The 16,633-nt window shown below is 43.0% G+C and overlaps 1 protein-coding gene across 1 annotated transcript in view; it reads left to right on the forward strand.

Annotated features, from left to right (window-relative positions):
• LOC105695390 (protein giant-lens) overlaps nt 1–16,019 on the forward strand; it is a 20,484-nt gene extending 4,465 nt beyond the window's left edge. Inside the window, exons 2-4 of the mRNA XM_012416920.2 lie at nt 11,421–11,641; nt 12,692–12,863; nt 13,693–16,019. Of these exons, the coding sequence (XP_012272343.1) occupies nt 11,421–11,641; nt 12,692–12,863; nt 13,693–13,935 (636 nt within the window). The 3' untranslated portion in view covers nt 13,936–16,019. The remainder of the gene's footprint in view (nt 1–11,420; nt 11,642–12,691; nt 12,864–13,692) is intronic.
• Nucleotides 16,020–16,633: the final 614 nt, after the last annotated feature.

Here is a 16,633-nt window from a genome sequence, read left to right on the forward strand (position 1 = left end):
TATTTTATTATTATATACTATCCTATATATATTTTTTTAATCCTATAATACCTATTCGCGCTCTTCCTCTTAATTTCTAATTTAGCGTCCTTTCTTTTTCCTTCCATTCTTTTCGGCGATTCGTTTTCCCCGGGTAATCGGACCTCCTCTTTTGGCGCGCTTCGTCTTTTCGGCTGGACATCGCGTATTTTCATTTGATCGGACCTTTTTCTTTTTATTCCATCCTCCACTTTCCCCCCTTTCGTCACCTCTTTTCGATTGTTCCTCCGTACGATTACGTTCAATCCGATTCTCTTGAATTTTTCTTCCGTGCAATTACTTTCAATCTCTCTTCGATTTTTCTTCTCCCCGTTTATGTTTGTTCTGATTTTCTCTTTTGACTATATCCTTCTCTTCGGTTTGTTCTCCCTCCCCGTCATCCGGTCCCCACGTCACCTTTCTTCCGTCGATTTAGCCTGGAATTTCTTTCTCCGCCGGTCATCTTGCCTCTCCTTCTCTCTTCCTTCGAACTCTCCCCTCTCTCGCTTTCGCGACCTCGTTCCGCGGAACTCCTATCCCCGGGACATTTGGGTTGCGCGCGCAAGGTCAGGCCGAGGAGGAATGCAGCGTGCGAGGTCGCACGGAGCCCTCTCTCTCACCCTCGGAGCATTCCTCCGGTATCGCCGTACGAGCTAACGGAGCTGCGCACCTCCAATGCGCATGCGCGCGACGGAGGAGAAGAGAGAAAAACGGAACGGGGAGAAAATCGTAAGAGAAGACCTTTTTAATAGAAAATTGCGACTTCAAGAAAGACACTAGAAAGTAAACTTGTTTTCATCCCCCGGGATTTGTTAGCTTCCCTCTCGTTTCCACTACCGGGACTTGTTGTCCTCTCTCTCGCTCCCACCCCCAGGGCTCGTTATCCTCCTTCTCGCTCTTTTTCTCGAGACTTGCTATCCTCCCTCTCGCTTTCATCCCCCGGGATTTGTTATCCTCCCTCTCGCTTTCACCTCCGGGACTCGCTATCCACCCTCTCGCTCCCACCCCCGGGACTCGCTATCCTCCCTCTCGCTTTCTCCCCCGAATTTCATTATCCACCCTCTCGCTTTCACCTCCGGGACTCGCTATCCTCCCTCTCGCTCTCTACCCTGGGACTCGCTATCCTCCCTCTCGCTTTCACCCCCCGGGATTTGTTATCCTCCCTCTCGCTCCCACCTCTGGGACTTATCCTTCCTCTCGCTCCCACCTCCCGGAACTCGCTATCCTCCCTCTCGCTCCTACCCCCAGGACTCGCTATCCGCCCTCTTGCTTTCTCCCCCGAATTTCGTTATCCACCCTCTCGCTTCCACCCCCGGGACCCACAATCCACCCTCTCGCTCCCCCCCCCCGGAACTCGCTATCCTTCCTCTCGCTCTTACTCCCTGGACTCGCTATCCGCCCTCTCGCTCCCACCGCCGGGGACTTATTATCCTCCCTTTCGCTCACACCCCCAAGACTTGCTATCCTCCCTCTCGCTCCCATCCCAGGGACTCGCGGTCCTCCCTCTCAGTCATCTGCGGGCCGTGCGAGCGCCAGGTGTTAGGTTCGCTGCGGTCGTGGGAGAAGCGGGAGACGCGTGGGAACTTCCGGATGGGCCTCGGGCCCCCTTCCGGCCCCGCCATTATCCCGCCGGCTCTATTATATTTATACGATATGTATGTATATATATTTTTATATACGCATATGTATATACATTTGAGCTGTTCCATAAATTCACGGATAAATGTTCTTTTGCCCTGCACTTTCTTTGGAGGTAATTGAATTGTTAAGGTGTCACGAGAGGGGCGTTCTGTCAATCTATTTGACATATCTATCATACGATATCTATATGCTATATATAATCTCTTATATACGTACATGTACGTACATTTAGGGCTTCCATAATCGCGGGTTATTATTAATATAATCCGATCGATTATATTCTATAATTCGATAATTCGGTGCACACAATTTGAAGTTATATAAATATTTTGACATTATATATAAATTTTTTTTTCAAGGTTTTATCGTACCATTTTTCTCAGACGAGAAATCGAATCGGCTAGGGTTTAACTTGTTAAGATAAATGATTTTATTGATTAGGAGCTATGGGTAAATATTTAAATTATGTACATGCATTTGTATATATATATATATTTTTTCTTCTTTTCGCGTGTATAATACGAAGGTGCCTCTCCGCCGCCATCTTGGAGTCGCGCCTCTTCCTTCTCTCTTTTCGACGCTTTCTCCACTCGGAGCTTCATACTCTCTCTTCCTCTCTCTCGTTTCTTCGCGGCCTCTCCCTCTCCCCCTCGTTGGTTTATTCGGTGTCCTCCGCGTTCATTCATTCGCACGGCCAGGCCATCCGTTCCTTCATTCATTCGCGTCGTGTTTGTAAAAGTCATTCATGCCCGGATCTGGGTCAGCTGCGCATGCGCGCCGCCCGAGTTTACGCTGTCTTTACGCGCGGCGTACGAAAGCTCGCGCGCGCGCAAAAAAAAAAAATGAATTCATAGTTCTAGAAAGAAGTGTCACAATGCAAGGAGAGTGAATGCTTGAAAATGGGCCAGAAACATTTTTCGGTAAAATGGCAACGAAGAAAGGAACAATTGCTTAAGGCGATATGAAAGTGTGATATATATATATACGTACCAAAGAGAAAATATTTATAAAATGGCAACGAAAAAGAAACAATTGCTTAAGGCGATATGAAAGTGTGATATATATATACGTACCAAAAAGTGGAAATATTTATAAAACTTTTCGCCAAACTGGGTGCACCGAATTATCTAAAACTTTAACACGTGGTTATGGGAGGCTCTAGGGAAGAACGCGCTGCCCGTGAAATTTCGTTTTTCGAGAAAAAAAAATATGAGAAATATAAAAAAAAACAGTTTTTGTCGAGAAAAGAAATTTCATGTGCACCGCGCTGTTCCTGAAGGACTCCATAATCACGGGTTAAAGGTTAGGATAATTCGGTGCACCCAGTTTGGAGAAAAGTTTTAAAGATATTTTCACCTTTTCTTATGTATATATCACACTTTCAAATCACCTTAAGGTGATGTGAAACACGTCGAGGAACTTGATCGACGTCGATAAAGAAGATTCTTCTAAGTATCTACGCTGCCGACGTTCGTTTTTATATTGACAGCTGTGTCGAATTAGATTGGGTATTGTACTAAATGACATACTCCACCTGTCGTTTTCGTACAATAATTATAAATAAATTGAAGTAAAACTCCGGAAATCCTCAAGGTTCATGGTTTTTGATGCCCTAATTGACTGCAGACTGCCACCCTGCGCCATGTGTGATTTCAGTGTTAACTAAATGTTCTCTCCGAGACCTCGTCTTACTTTTGTTTTTCTATCAATTTTTGTTCGAGAATACAAATTATGAAAGTGTCGGGATAATTCTTAGTTGATCACGAGTCATGTGTCAACGCTTTGGACAGTTCGGTTCCAATGCCCTTAAAAAAAAAAATAAAAAAAAATGAAAAGCGTCTTATTTGAGTGGACTGATTTGAGGGGGGATTTCACTTCGCCTTAAATCGCGTAATTAACATAACTCGTGCGTCATTTCTCCAGGGTCCGAGCCAAATATGGCCCCCGTACGTTCTCGACCTAACCCAAACACACGGCCGGATTTACATACTGGTGTAAACACACGTGTACGGGCCGGTTACACGTCCGTCCGTCTTCCAACGAGTTTAATCTTCGTCCCTTCCTTTTCTAACCTCTTTCTCGTCGTCGAGTCCCTTCCGCGGCTCCGAAATCTCGTGGGTACTTTTCCAAAAATAAAAAACGAGGAAAATACTTTTTTCTTTCAATCAACTCATATATTGTATATCGAGATCAAAGTTCTTTACGAACGTTCAGGATGAAAGCTGAATATGAACTGTCGACGTGAAGGCTCGCGAGGGAAGCTCAATATGAATGTTCAGGATGAAAGCTCAGTATGAACTCTCAAGATGAATGCTCGATATGAATTTTCAATGTGAAAGCTTGAGATGAATTTTCGGGGTGAAAGTTCGATATGAACTGTCGATATGAACTCTCGAAATGAAAGCTTTATATGAACTCTCGAAACGAAAGCTCGGTATGAACTCTCGAAGTTAATGCTTGGTATGAACTCTCGACGTGAAAGTTCAAGATGAACTTTCGATGTGAAAGCTCGAGATGAACTTTCGATGTGAAGGCTGGAGATGAATTTTCGAGATGAACGCTCGATACGAACTCTCGAAATAAATTCTCGAAATGAAAGTTCAATATGAACTCTTGAAATGAAAGCTTTATATGAACTCTTGAAATGAAAGCTCGATATGAATCTTCGAAATGAAGGCTTTATATGAACTCTCGAAACGAAAGCTCGATATGAACTCTCGGAATGAATGCTTGCTATGAAATCTCGAGGTGAAAGCTTGATATGAACTCTCGAAGTAAAAGTTCAAGATGAACTCTCGATGTGAAAGCTCGAGATGAACTCTCGATGTGAAGGCTGGAGACGAATTTTCGTGATGAACTGTCGAGATGAACGCTCGATACGAACTCTCGAAATGAATTCTCGAAATGAAAGCTTAATATAAACTCTTGAAATGAAAGCTTTATATGAACTCTCGAAACGAAGGCTCGATATGAACTCTCGAGATGAATGCTTGGTATGAACTCTCGAAGTGAAAGCTCAAGATGAACTCTCGATGTGAAAGCTCGAGATGAACTCTCAATGTGAAAGCTCGAGATGATCTCTCGATGTGGAAGCTCGGGGTGAAAGCTCGAGATAAACTCACGGGATGAACTCTCTCGATGAAAGCTCAAGAGGGAAGATCGAGGGCTTGTTGTCTTGGGTCGGACGCATTAGGTAGCCGGAGCGCAGCCTAGCTGGACAGGACGTGCGTGATTGCCTCATTGACCGGATGACTACCTCTGAATGGAGCTGTCACGAGGTGGGGACTGTTCTTTTGCTCGGAGGCTCTCCTCGAGAGCTCTCGAAGCCGTCCTTAATTGCGAAACATCTCCTGCCTCTTCCTTCCTCCCTTCCTCCCTCCATTTTCCACCGACCATGGATCCGTAAAAGTCGTCCTCACCTTTCCCTACCTTCCTTCAACGCGTACATACGTAAAATAAGAAATTTGTGCTTCCAGCAAGGTACAACATTGCTCATCAATTTTTTCCTCTCACTGTAGGAATCAATCGCATCGATTGCAAAAGCTTTTGCAATTATTTCGAACGTAGATGCAACTGTAGAAAAATGCTTTCTAAATTAGCCTTTGAATTTGCAGCTAGGGCCGAAAAAAATATTGTCGTCCCTCCTCGAACAAATAACGATTTACGATTTTTGTTGTCGCTGCTAGGAAAGGAAATTGCGACCGTGAAGAAAATTGGTCTTGCCCCTGTAAAATAATCGTCTTTTTTCTTTTTTTTTTATTCTCGATGTAACAAAAATGTTTATGAATAACCATTCGGCTGGTTCGTTTTCGAGGGTTCACGTTTCGTCGAAGAGGGTAATATTTCTTGAAATTTCTTGAAATTATCGTGAATTCTTTATTTCAAATAACGGATATAAGTAGCAGGAATCGGGAGCTCTCTCTTTCTCTTTTTCTAAGCTCTTGCAAATGCGGAGAAATCGGAATAAGGCCCAAAGTTCTGCAAGGGTGTCGCGGAAGTCGGACCGGAAACGCCGTTTCCTGCATTTCCGGCGTCCCTTTCCTCCCCTGTGGGAGGAAAAAGTCCCTTTCCCGGATTTGGGCCCCCACGAGCCATAAGTCCCAGGTCTTAGAAAGCCATAAAAAGGCCCTCGGGCGAATTAGTCCCCGCCGTCGGTGAAATAATGCCTGAATGGGCCTGCTCCCTTAAGAAATGCCGGAAGTCTCCCTTAGAATTAACCGGAAGGCCCCACTCCATTCACCACAATAACCGCCACCACGTGGTCCGGGTCTGGTGCCTTCGAATCAAAACATCCTTCGCCCTCCTCCTCCTCCTTCTTCTCCTTCTTCTCCTCCTTTTTCTTTCATCGCGAGACTCGGACCTTCTCTTTTACCTGTGCCCAGTGCTTTGCCAATTCCTACGTTTAAAGTCTCTCAGGCTGGTGGGGATTTTTCCTTCGGCTTCTACGAAACGGCCATTTTTTTTCCCCCTATTTTCCATCCGTCTGTCTTTCGACGATCTTTCGCCGTTTTCGTTGAATTTCATTTTTCTTGGCGATATGACCATTTTTGCATTTCTTCCCTTTCATGGGCGCCGATGATTTCTCATCATTTCCGTCGAAATGATTCCTTTTTTGGCGAATCTTTTTTGGCGAATTCGTCGATAGAAATTTATTTTTCGGGGCGAAAGGACCATTTTCTTGTCCTATTTCCCACGCATACGTGTTCTGACGATTTTTCATTGTTATTGTAGACATTTCATTTTTATGAGTGATACGGCCATTTTTGGTTTTCCCCCCTATTTTCCATCCGTATGTCTTTCGACGATCTTTCGCCGTTTTCGTTGAATTTCATTTTTCTTGGTGATATGACCATTTTTGCTTTTCTTCCCTTTCATGGGCGCCGATGATTTCTCATCATTTCCGTCGAAATGATTCCTCTTTTGCCGAATTCGTCGATATAAAAGGTTGTAATACAATTATAAATTTGTTCTCTTAAATGTGAATTAGCATACATTCGTTACAAAATTATTATCTTTTTTTTTGACAATTTTTCTATATACGAATGTCCTGAAATTATGATACATAAATCATAAAATTACTAATATCCTTCATAATTTGATTCCACGCGTGTGTGCTAAATTAATAATACGTGTTACATACTTCATTTGAAACTGTTAAAAAATTCACACCATTTTTTTATTAACAATGTAGGGCTGTCTTTAATATCGTCCTCGAACGTGCCTGGAACAAGTGCAAATTTGTTTGTTCGTAGAAAAACATGACATATTCAATTTACAAGCACTGACCGACACCAATTCATAACATATATTATTAATTTACCACACATATGTACTCAATTTATAATATACGTTATACATTTATATTAGAAAATGTTTTTTAAAATTAGTATGAATGTCTGAACGAGACTTCTAACAAAAATGTTATAAAATTATGATATATTTTTTTTGTTTTTTAAGTGTATTTTTATCTCCTTTCTCACCGGCTCTCTCGCTCTTTCTCTCTCTCTCTCTCCATCGGGGGCGAGCGAATGTCGGTTTCGCAATTCGCGCCCACCGCGAAATTCTCCAGGAGAGAATTACACGTACTCGAGTTTCGAAAGTGCGCGCTCGTTATCGAGGCGACCCGCTCGCACGCGATACCTCGCAATTGTGCTCGGAATCGATTAAATCGCCCCCCCCCTTCCCCCCAGCGGTGCAGTAATTTAACAATTACTAATTTTGTTTAATTCGTCGTCGGTTAAGGAGCAGTGGATGGGGAACTACGTAATCATTATCTTTTCTTCTTCTTCTTTGAAACCGTCTCTCTCGTTCTGCAACCTTTTTTAACAGGAAAAGTTAATCTTTCGTAATCTGAGATTAGTTAACATTTTTTAACTTGTTCCTTCATCCTGTAATTTCTTTTTTTTTCCCCTCTCATGAGAAAAATTAATATTTCATAATTTGAGGTTAGGTCGAAATGGTTTAATTCGTTTTCTCGCCCTGTGATTTTCTTTTTAACACTAACCGTACCGACACTTCACATATACCTAACCATACCGTAACCGGTCAAATGACGATATGGTTAGGTACGGTACGGATGGACGGATAGGACCCAAAAGGATGGATAATATCCAAAAGGAAGGGTAGGGCCCAAATGGACGGATAGGACCCAAAAGGATGGATAGGGCCCACAAGGGAGGATAGGACCAAACGGATGGATAAGGCCCAAAAGGACGAATAAGACCCAAAAGGACGAATAGGACCCAAAAGGACGAATAGGACCCAAAAGGGACGAATAGGACCCAAAAGGATGCATAGGGCCCAGGTATCTCGAGATACCGCGGAACAGATCCGGCATTTCCGGGGATGCCCCGTAGAATGCCCATTTGGGTGAGCCGTGACTTTCGGATATCTGGCCACTTCCGGTTTACATGGCGAATCCCGAGGGACCCCTAAGAAAAGATTAAAATCGTTTCCCGGTACAAACCCCGATAATGTTCCCTCCACAATCGTTTCCTGGCGAGATTGTTCTCGTCTCCCCTTCGAAACATCGGAAGAACGAAATCATGAGAATGCCCCATTACAAAAAAAAAAAAAAATAAATAAAAATGTCTGATGTCCATTTCGTCTCGTCGGAAAACATCCGTGAACTTGTCCGAGACGCCATTGTTTCTTGATCGACGGGAGAGAAAGACGAGCATTGGATCATCTATTAGCTCATCACCGAGCGTTACGATTCGTCATCTCGATCGAGTCATCGAGGTCACTCGGATCGCTCTCCGGATCGATAGGGATCTACACCGGCCGCGAGATCGATCCCACCAGCAATGTCGAGCGATTCGAAGGGAAGGCCGCCGCGCGCCCCGCGTGGGCTCTTTGCCTCTCTCTCGCGCCCACTGGTCGGACACTCGCCTCCTCTCTTTCTTTCTCCACTCGCGCGGGCACCTATGCGGGCGCTCGGCGGGGAGTGCGCGCGCACCCTGCGCCGCGAGTGAGCGCGCCTGCATATATACGGGAGCGCAGGCCGCGGGTGTTCACTTTCCCGCGGGGCGGAGTACGGGTAAGTCGTGCGTAAGTATGCGCTGGCCTTTACGTGGGTACCCTACGTTGGCCAACGAGCTATCCGACGGCATTCTGTGCATTCCTCCGTGCTCTCGCGAACGAAGAAAGAGGAGGACAAGGGAAAGAGGGAAAAAAATGAACAAAGAGGAAAGGCACCTCGTATCCGGGACTGGGCAAACCTGGGGAAAGTAAGGCGAATGACTCGTTTCAGTCGTTTACTTTTCTCTTCTTTTCTGGCTTTCTTTCTTTTTCTTTTCTTCGACGGTTTACTTATGTTTCTGGATTGATGATATAACCTAATTTTAGGTTATGTTCGTCATTTTTGAGCCACGGTGGTATTAAATGTGTTCCACCTTTTAATGCGTGAATACGCACGGTGGGACTATTTGAGTCCCACACTATAAGAACACACTTAATTGAATTATTATTATTTTCCTATGTCTTTATTTTCTGCTATTTCTTTATTAACAAGAATAAACCTACCGTGTTCAATTTAAAAAGGAATAAAATTTCTGTGCAACGTCGGCCTTTCTATTTTTTTATAATTCCGTGCCTCAAAGGGTTAAACCGAGCCTGAAAAATGCCAGCAATGTCGGTTGTTGGGTTTCACCGTGGGACAGGACGAGCTCGGGAAGTGTGGGTGACACCTTGAAAAAAAAAAATTAATAAAGAAAATCCTGAGGGATTTCTGGGGCTTCGAGGTCGATCGAGGGTCCTGGGACCCGATTATCGAGTTCATACGGATTTTTTCGCAGACGAATAGATTCACATGAAAAATTTCGCACGCGAATAGATTTACTATTGTTTCTTTTTCTCAATATGGACCTTTCGAAGACTTAAATTTACATTGAATTTTTAGGAAGACTTCAGTTAGTCATCTTTAACATAATGAAATATAGATAAATAAATAAATATACATATATACTATTATAGTAAACATGATTGTTTACTGCTGATGAGGTTAAGAAACACGGCAAAGTTTCGCGCCAAGTACACGTGGACGGCTTACATATATTTATATACTTGTCAAATCCCATTTATGTCTAATAGTGCTCCTTTTAAATAGCCATGGAAAAAGCGGATCTTGGGGATGATCATCTGGGGGAAAGGAGCTAGGAATCGCGGCAATTTCAATTAAATTTCCTGGTTCAATTTGCGTTAATCACTAAAGTGATAAAAAAAGGTAAACATTGACTTTCGCTTTGGACTAATAAAATTAAAATGTCCGGTAGAGATCCGCGCCAAATACATAGACGGCTTACGCGTATTTCTCTATTTGTTAAATCCCGTTTACGCGAAAAGAAATCCGGTAGGGTTTTGCGCCAAGTACACGTGGACAGCTTACGTATATCTATATATTTGTCAAATCCCGTTTGCGTCTAATAGTGCCCCTTTTAAATAGCCATGGAATAAGCGAATCTGGGGGAAAGGAACTAGGAATCGCGGCAATTTCAATTAGTCAGACGGATGTTGGGCCCCCGAGGTTAGCTTGCTTGAAATACGGATCCTCCCGTTGCGGATTGAAAAGCCGCCGTGAGATACTTCCCATTTCCCCGTCCGAAGTGGCACTTACCTCGGCAGTGCTCTTATTTACCTCCCTGTAAATCCTCTAAAGAGACGTCGCGCCGTGTTACGATATCCTCGCGTTTAAGTGCGGTAAAGTCGGGCGCTTAAGGCGAGCGTAACGATCGTTCCGGAGGATCGTAAATCCCTTGATGGGGTTACCGGGACGTTTTAATGCCGGACATTGCCGGACTTTACGTCGACGGGAGTGTGTCCGGACACGGTGCCAGGCCCTCGAAATTCCCCCATAAAAGTCCGGCCCAAGAGAGAACGAGAGAGGGGGGAAGAGGCGCGAGAAAAAATGCACTCCCTTCTCGACCGCGATGCACTTCGCATTACTTTTTCTCTCTGTCTCTCTCTTTTTTTTCCTTTTATCCATTTAAACGGAAATATCGCCGCTCGGAGGGTGGAACGAATTTTAGGAGTATTATTTATTAGACGGGGTTGTTAGATAATTATGTTAAGTCATTCTTGAACTCGATACGTGTTTTAAATATTCATGTTAAATAAGGATGATTTGAAGAAAACGTGTTATGCATTTCGCATTAATTTTTCTGTCTTTTTTTTTTTAAATAAAAATATCGCCGCATGGAGAATGGAACGAATTTTAGGAGTATTATTTATTAGATGGTGTTGTTAGAAAATTATGTTAAATCATTCCTGAACTCGATAGGTGTTTTAAATATTCATGTTAAATAGGGATGATTTAAGGAAAACGTGTTATGCACTTCGCATTACTTTTTCTCTCTCCTTTTTTTTTTTTTTTTTAATAAAAATATCACCGCATGGAGAATGGACAGAATTTTAAGAGTATTATTTATTAGACGGTGTTGTTAGATAATTATGTTAAGTCATTCTTGAACTCGATAGTTGTTTTAAATATTCATGTTAAATAGGGATGATTTGAGGGAAACGTGTTATGCACTTCGCATTACTTTTTTTCTCCTTCTTTTTTCTTCTTATCCACTTAACTCTTTGAGGCATGGAATTTTAGAAAATAAATAGAGCCATGTTGCGCAGAAATTTTTTTTTCTTTTTAAATTGAACAAAGTTGGTTTATTTTTATTANTTTTGAAAAAAATGAAGAAAAAAAAATGTAAGTTTGTAGTTTCTTTATTCTGAAGTAATAATAAAAAGTGTTTCTTTTCTTCTTTCAGGACAGCGAGGAGGAACTGCCGGAGTGCTCCGACAGGAGCGAAGTGTGCAGCAAGGTGGACCTTTACGGAGCGCCCTGGGTCGAGAGGCAGTGCCGGTGTCCTGGGGGTCGCACTTGCCCCAGCAGCCTCCACGCTGATGACGGGCACACGATCGTCGACAAGACGCGCCAGTACAAACTCTGCGAGCCCGTTAAACGACTACCGATCTGCCGGTACTTCAAGTGAGTTTACGATTTTTTGCCTCAATTCAAAACCCGTAGAATCTGAATTCTGGCGGCACGATCTAATATCCTTAAGGTGATATGAAAGCGTGATATGTACATCACCTTAAGGTGATATGAAAGCGTGATATGTACATCACCTTAAGGTGATATGAAAGCGTGATATATACATCACCTTAACGTGATATGAAAGCGTGATATATACATCACCTTAAGGTAATATGAAATTTATATATACATCACCTTAAGGTGATATGAAATTGATATATACATCACCTTAAGGTGATATGAAACTGATATATACATCACCTTAAGGCGATATGAAAGCGTGATATATACATCACCTTAAGGTGATATGAAAGCGTGATATATACATCACCTTAAGGTGATATGAAATTGATATATACATCATCTTAACGTGATATGAAAGCGCGATACATACATCACCTTAAGGTGATATGAAAGTGTGATATATACAATACCATAAAGTCCAAATATTTATTAAACTTTCCTTCAAATAGGGTGCATCGAATTATCTAAAACTTTAACACGTGATTATGGAGGCGCTAAGAAGGAACGTGCTGCTTGTGAAATTTCATTTTTCCACAAAAATGTTGCATTTATCTCGGACGAAAGCCAAAGAATTGATATTTTTTTTCGAAAAATGAAATTCCACGGGCAGCGCGTTATTCCTTAGGGCCTCCATAATCACGTGTATGTATATATCACACTTTCATATCACCTTAAGAGGATATGAAAGTGTGATATATACATAACAAAAAGTCCAAATATTGATAAAACTTTCCTTCAAATTGGGTGCACCGAATTATCTGAAACTTTAACACGTGATTATGGAGGCGCTAAGAAAGAACGTGCTGCTTGTGAAATTTCATTTTTCCACAAAAATGTTGCATTTATCTCGCACGAGAGTAAAAAAATTGATATTTTTGTTCGAGATATGAAATTGTGTGTGTGCATGTATATATCACACTTTCATATCACCTTAATTCCACCTATCGAAGAAATAATGTCTAATTGGCGCGTTTTCAGGGACGTCACGTGGACGCTGGCGCCCGGAGGTGGGCCGGCCAATGCAACTGTGCAGCGGGTGCACTGCAGGTGCAGGCCAGGTAGCGTGCCGTACCTGGTGCGCAGACAACCCCATCGTTCGCCCGAGGGGAATCCCGGTTTCGTTTATGCTTTCGCCTGTTCACCCCAGAGCGTAAGTGTCCATTGTTAATGTAGCGATATCCTTCCTGTTGGCGAGGGTGACAATAGACTTTCCAGAAGGTCCCCCAGGGAATCCCTAATGCCCTAATTGTACTTACCGTTTATTACTTTACATCCTCGAGCCTTAAGAGGATATGAAAGAGTCAGCCTATATATATATCTGAGAAGTCAAATCGTTGGGGAAAGTATTCCCCGAATTGGGTGTACCGATTCGTTTGAAATTTTCCCACGGAAATATGGAGGCCCTAAAGTAGGTCCTGAAACACATGAAATTTCGTTTTTCATCAAAATTTTCATTTAATTTTATCGGACTTATTTCTTTTTCTCTTGACCTCGTCGCCCTGGTTTCACTTATTCTTTTCTTTCGTCGAATTTCATTATTTTATTTCCTTCCGTTGCGTCGCATTTCAATATTTCATTTTTTTTTCATTTGATCGCATTTCTTTATTTTATTTACTTCCAATTCATCGCATTTCTTCATTTTATTTACTTCCATTTGATCGCATTTCTTTATTTTATTTTCTTTCGTTTCGTCGCATTTCTTTATTTTATTTTCTTCCATTCCGTCGCATTTCAATATTTCATTTTTTTTTTCATTTAATCGCATTTCTTAATTTTATTCTCTTCCATTTCGTCGCATTTCAATATTTCATTTTTTTTCTTTCATTTGATCGCATTTCTTTATTTTATTCTCTTCCATTTCGTCGAATTTTTTTCTTCTATTTACATCCATTCCGTCGCATTTCTTTATATTATTTTCTTCCATTTCGTCGCATTTGTAACATTCATTTAATTAATATATGGAATTATCAAATTAACAGAGGCTACGGTGTCAGCACAAGGAGCCCTGCCGACTGTTCACGGTGCGGAAGAGGCGCAGCTCGCAGCTGGAGGAGGTGAACGCCTCGCCGCTTTGCCAGTGCCCGAAGGGCCACCGATGCCCCAGGAGGCACACGGACCCCGGCTCCTTGCCGGCGAGGTCCTACTCCGGGGTCCTGGAGATCAAGACCTACAGCGGCTACTGCGTGCCCGCCCACCACCCCGAGCCCGTCTACACGCTCTGAGGCTCTGTGTGCTGCGAAGGGGCGACAAAGTTGCGCCGACCACGAGGAGGTGAAGTTGCACCGACCACGAAGAGGCGATGTTGCACCGACCACGAAGAGACAACGAAATTTCGCCGACCACGAGAAGACTATAAAGTTGCGCCTACCGCGAAAAGCCGACAAAGTTGCGCCGACCACGAAAAGGTGGAAAATTGCGCCGACCACGAAAAGGTGGAAAATTGCGCCGACCGCGAAAAGGTAGAAAATTGCGCCGACCACAAAGAGGCGACAAAGTTGCGCCGACCACGAAGAGGCGATGATGCACCCACCACGAAGAGGCGATGTTGCACCGACCACGAAGAGACAACGAAATTTCGCCGACCACGAGAAGACTATAAAGTTGCGCCGACCACGAAAAGCCAATAAAGTTGCGCCGACCACAAAGAGGCGACAAAGTTGCGCCGACCAGGAAGAGGCGATGTTGTACCGACCATGAAGAGACAACGAAATTTCGCCGACCACGAGAAGACTATAAAGTTGGGCCGACCACGAAAAGCCGACAAAGTTGCGCTGACCACGAAAAGGTGGAAAATTGCGCCGACCGCGAAAAGGTAGAACATTGCGCCGACCACGAAGAGGCGATAAAGTTGCGCCGACTAAGAAGAGGCAATGTTGCACCGACCAAGAAGAGGCGACAAAGTTGCGCCGACAACGAAAAGGCGACAAAGTTGCGTCGACCACGAAGAGGCGATAAAGTTGCACCGACCACGAAGAGACGACGAAGTTGCGTCGACCACGAAGAGGCGATAAAGTTGCGCCGATCAGGAAGAAGCGACAAAGTTGCGCCGACCACGAGAAGGCGAAAAAATTGCGCGGATCACGAAAAGACAACGAAATTGCACCGACCATAAAGAGGTGAAGAAATTGCGTCGACCACGAAAAGGCGGAAAAGATGTGCCGACCAAAAAGAATGGCTGAAGTTGCACCGACCACAAAGAAGCGGAGAAGTTGCACCAACCACAAACAGGCGAAGAAGTTGCACCGACCACGAGGAGTCGAAGAAGTTGCGCAAACCCCTAGAGGGCGTAAAAATTGCGCCGACCAAGAACTCTTCGGACCGGAAGTGTTTCCACCTTGCGACCCCTTAAAAACTCAACGTGTAACTCCCAAAGGACCTTTGTGACGACCGAAAAATCCCTCCCTAGGTGTACGACCACCTTCTAGGACCTTGCAATCCCATTATTCCTCCGAAACTGCAAAAAAGTACACAGTAATTTGTGCGGTTAGGACGCCGATCGTCGATTTACGACGAGAGGTTAGGACGCGAGTCGCAGTCGTTGCGACCTCGAGTAACTCTATCCATCGCCACGTGGAGGCGCTGAGATCGAGCTCTAGAGATAGGTTAACGTGTCTTCTAACTTTTCTCCATTTTTCTATTAACGAGGACGGAAGTTTTAGCGAGGTTGCGTCAACCTCCCGATAGATGGCGTCGGGGTGGACGAACCTTAAGGGGGCGCATTCGCGTTTTTTATGGACTAGAGTCATTTTAGACTCGCCTTGTTAATAAATTCCCATCGAAGGGCCTTATAACGTTGTAATTCCTGATTTCTGGAAGAACTCTGTCTGATCGACCTCGAGCAGGACGAACTGGGTATACCTTGAAGAGCTCTATGTTACCGACCTCGCTGGTCTGTACGGTAGAGGTCTCCACCTTCCCTCGATGCGCGTTCAGACATTTACCGACATTAACGATTCGTTATTTTTTCCTTCGGTCCTCAGTTCATGTCTCGGGTTTATTAAATAACCTTAAAATTGTGTTAATCAGATCAATTTGTGCCGAAATATTGACCGAACCTTCTAGGTTAGGGAACATCTCCTTGGAAGAGGAAAACAGATTTAAATAATTATTTAAACGAATTAAAGTTAAATGAATCTCTGGCGATATTGGATCTTGGTCGAAGACGAAAGACCCACCGACATGAGTTGAGGGTTAAGGCGATGTGAAAAAGTCTTTGAGATAATTTAAGGTCCTTTAAGGTGATATGAAAGTGTCATATCATACCAAAAAATTGTAATATTAATAAAACTTTTCTTCAAACTGGATGCACCGAATCATGTGAAACTTCATCACGAGATTATGGAGGCCCTAAGGAAGAACACAATGCTCGTGAAGTTTCATTTTTCGAAAAGAAAAAAATGTGTATTTATCAAACAAGAACCAAAAAAGGCTTTATTTTTCTAAAAATGAAATTTCACGAAAATCGCGTTCTTCTTTAGGGCCTCCATAATCACGTGTTAAAGTTTCAGACAATTCAATGCACCCACGTGGAAGAAAAGTTTCGTAAACGAGACATCTTTGAGGCAACTTTAAGGTGATATGAAAGTGTCATATCATACCAAAAATTGTAATATTAATAAAACTTTTCTTCAAACTGGATGCACCGAATCATTTGAAACTTCATCACGAGATTATGGCGACCCTAAGGAAGAATGCGATGCTCGTGAAGTTTCATTTTTCGAAAAAAAAAAAAATGTGTATTTATCAAACAAAAACCAAAAAAGGCTTTATTTGTCTAAAAATGAAATTTTACGAAAATCGCGTTCTTCCTTAGGGCCTCCATAACGACGTGTTAAAGTTTCAGACAATTCAATGCACCCAGTTTGGAGAAAAGTTTAATAAATATTTTCATTTACATATATATATATATATATATACGTG

Source organism: Orussus abietinus, unplaced genomic scaffold, assembly GCF_000612105.2.
Source record: "Orussus abietinus isolate OABI.00-Male unplaced genomic scaffold, Oabi_2.0 scaffold271, whole genome shotgun sequence".
NCBI lineage: Eukaryota > Metazoa > Arthropoda > Insecta > Hymenoptera > Orussidae > Orussus > Orussus abietinus.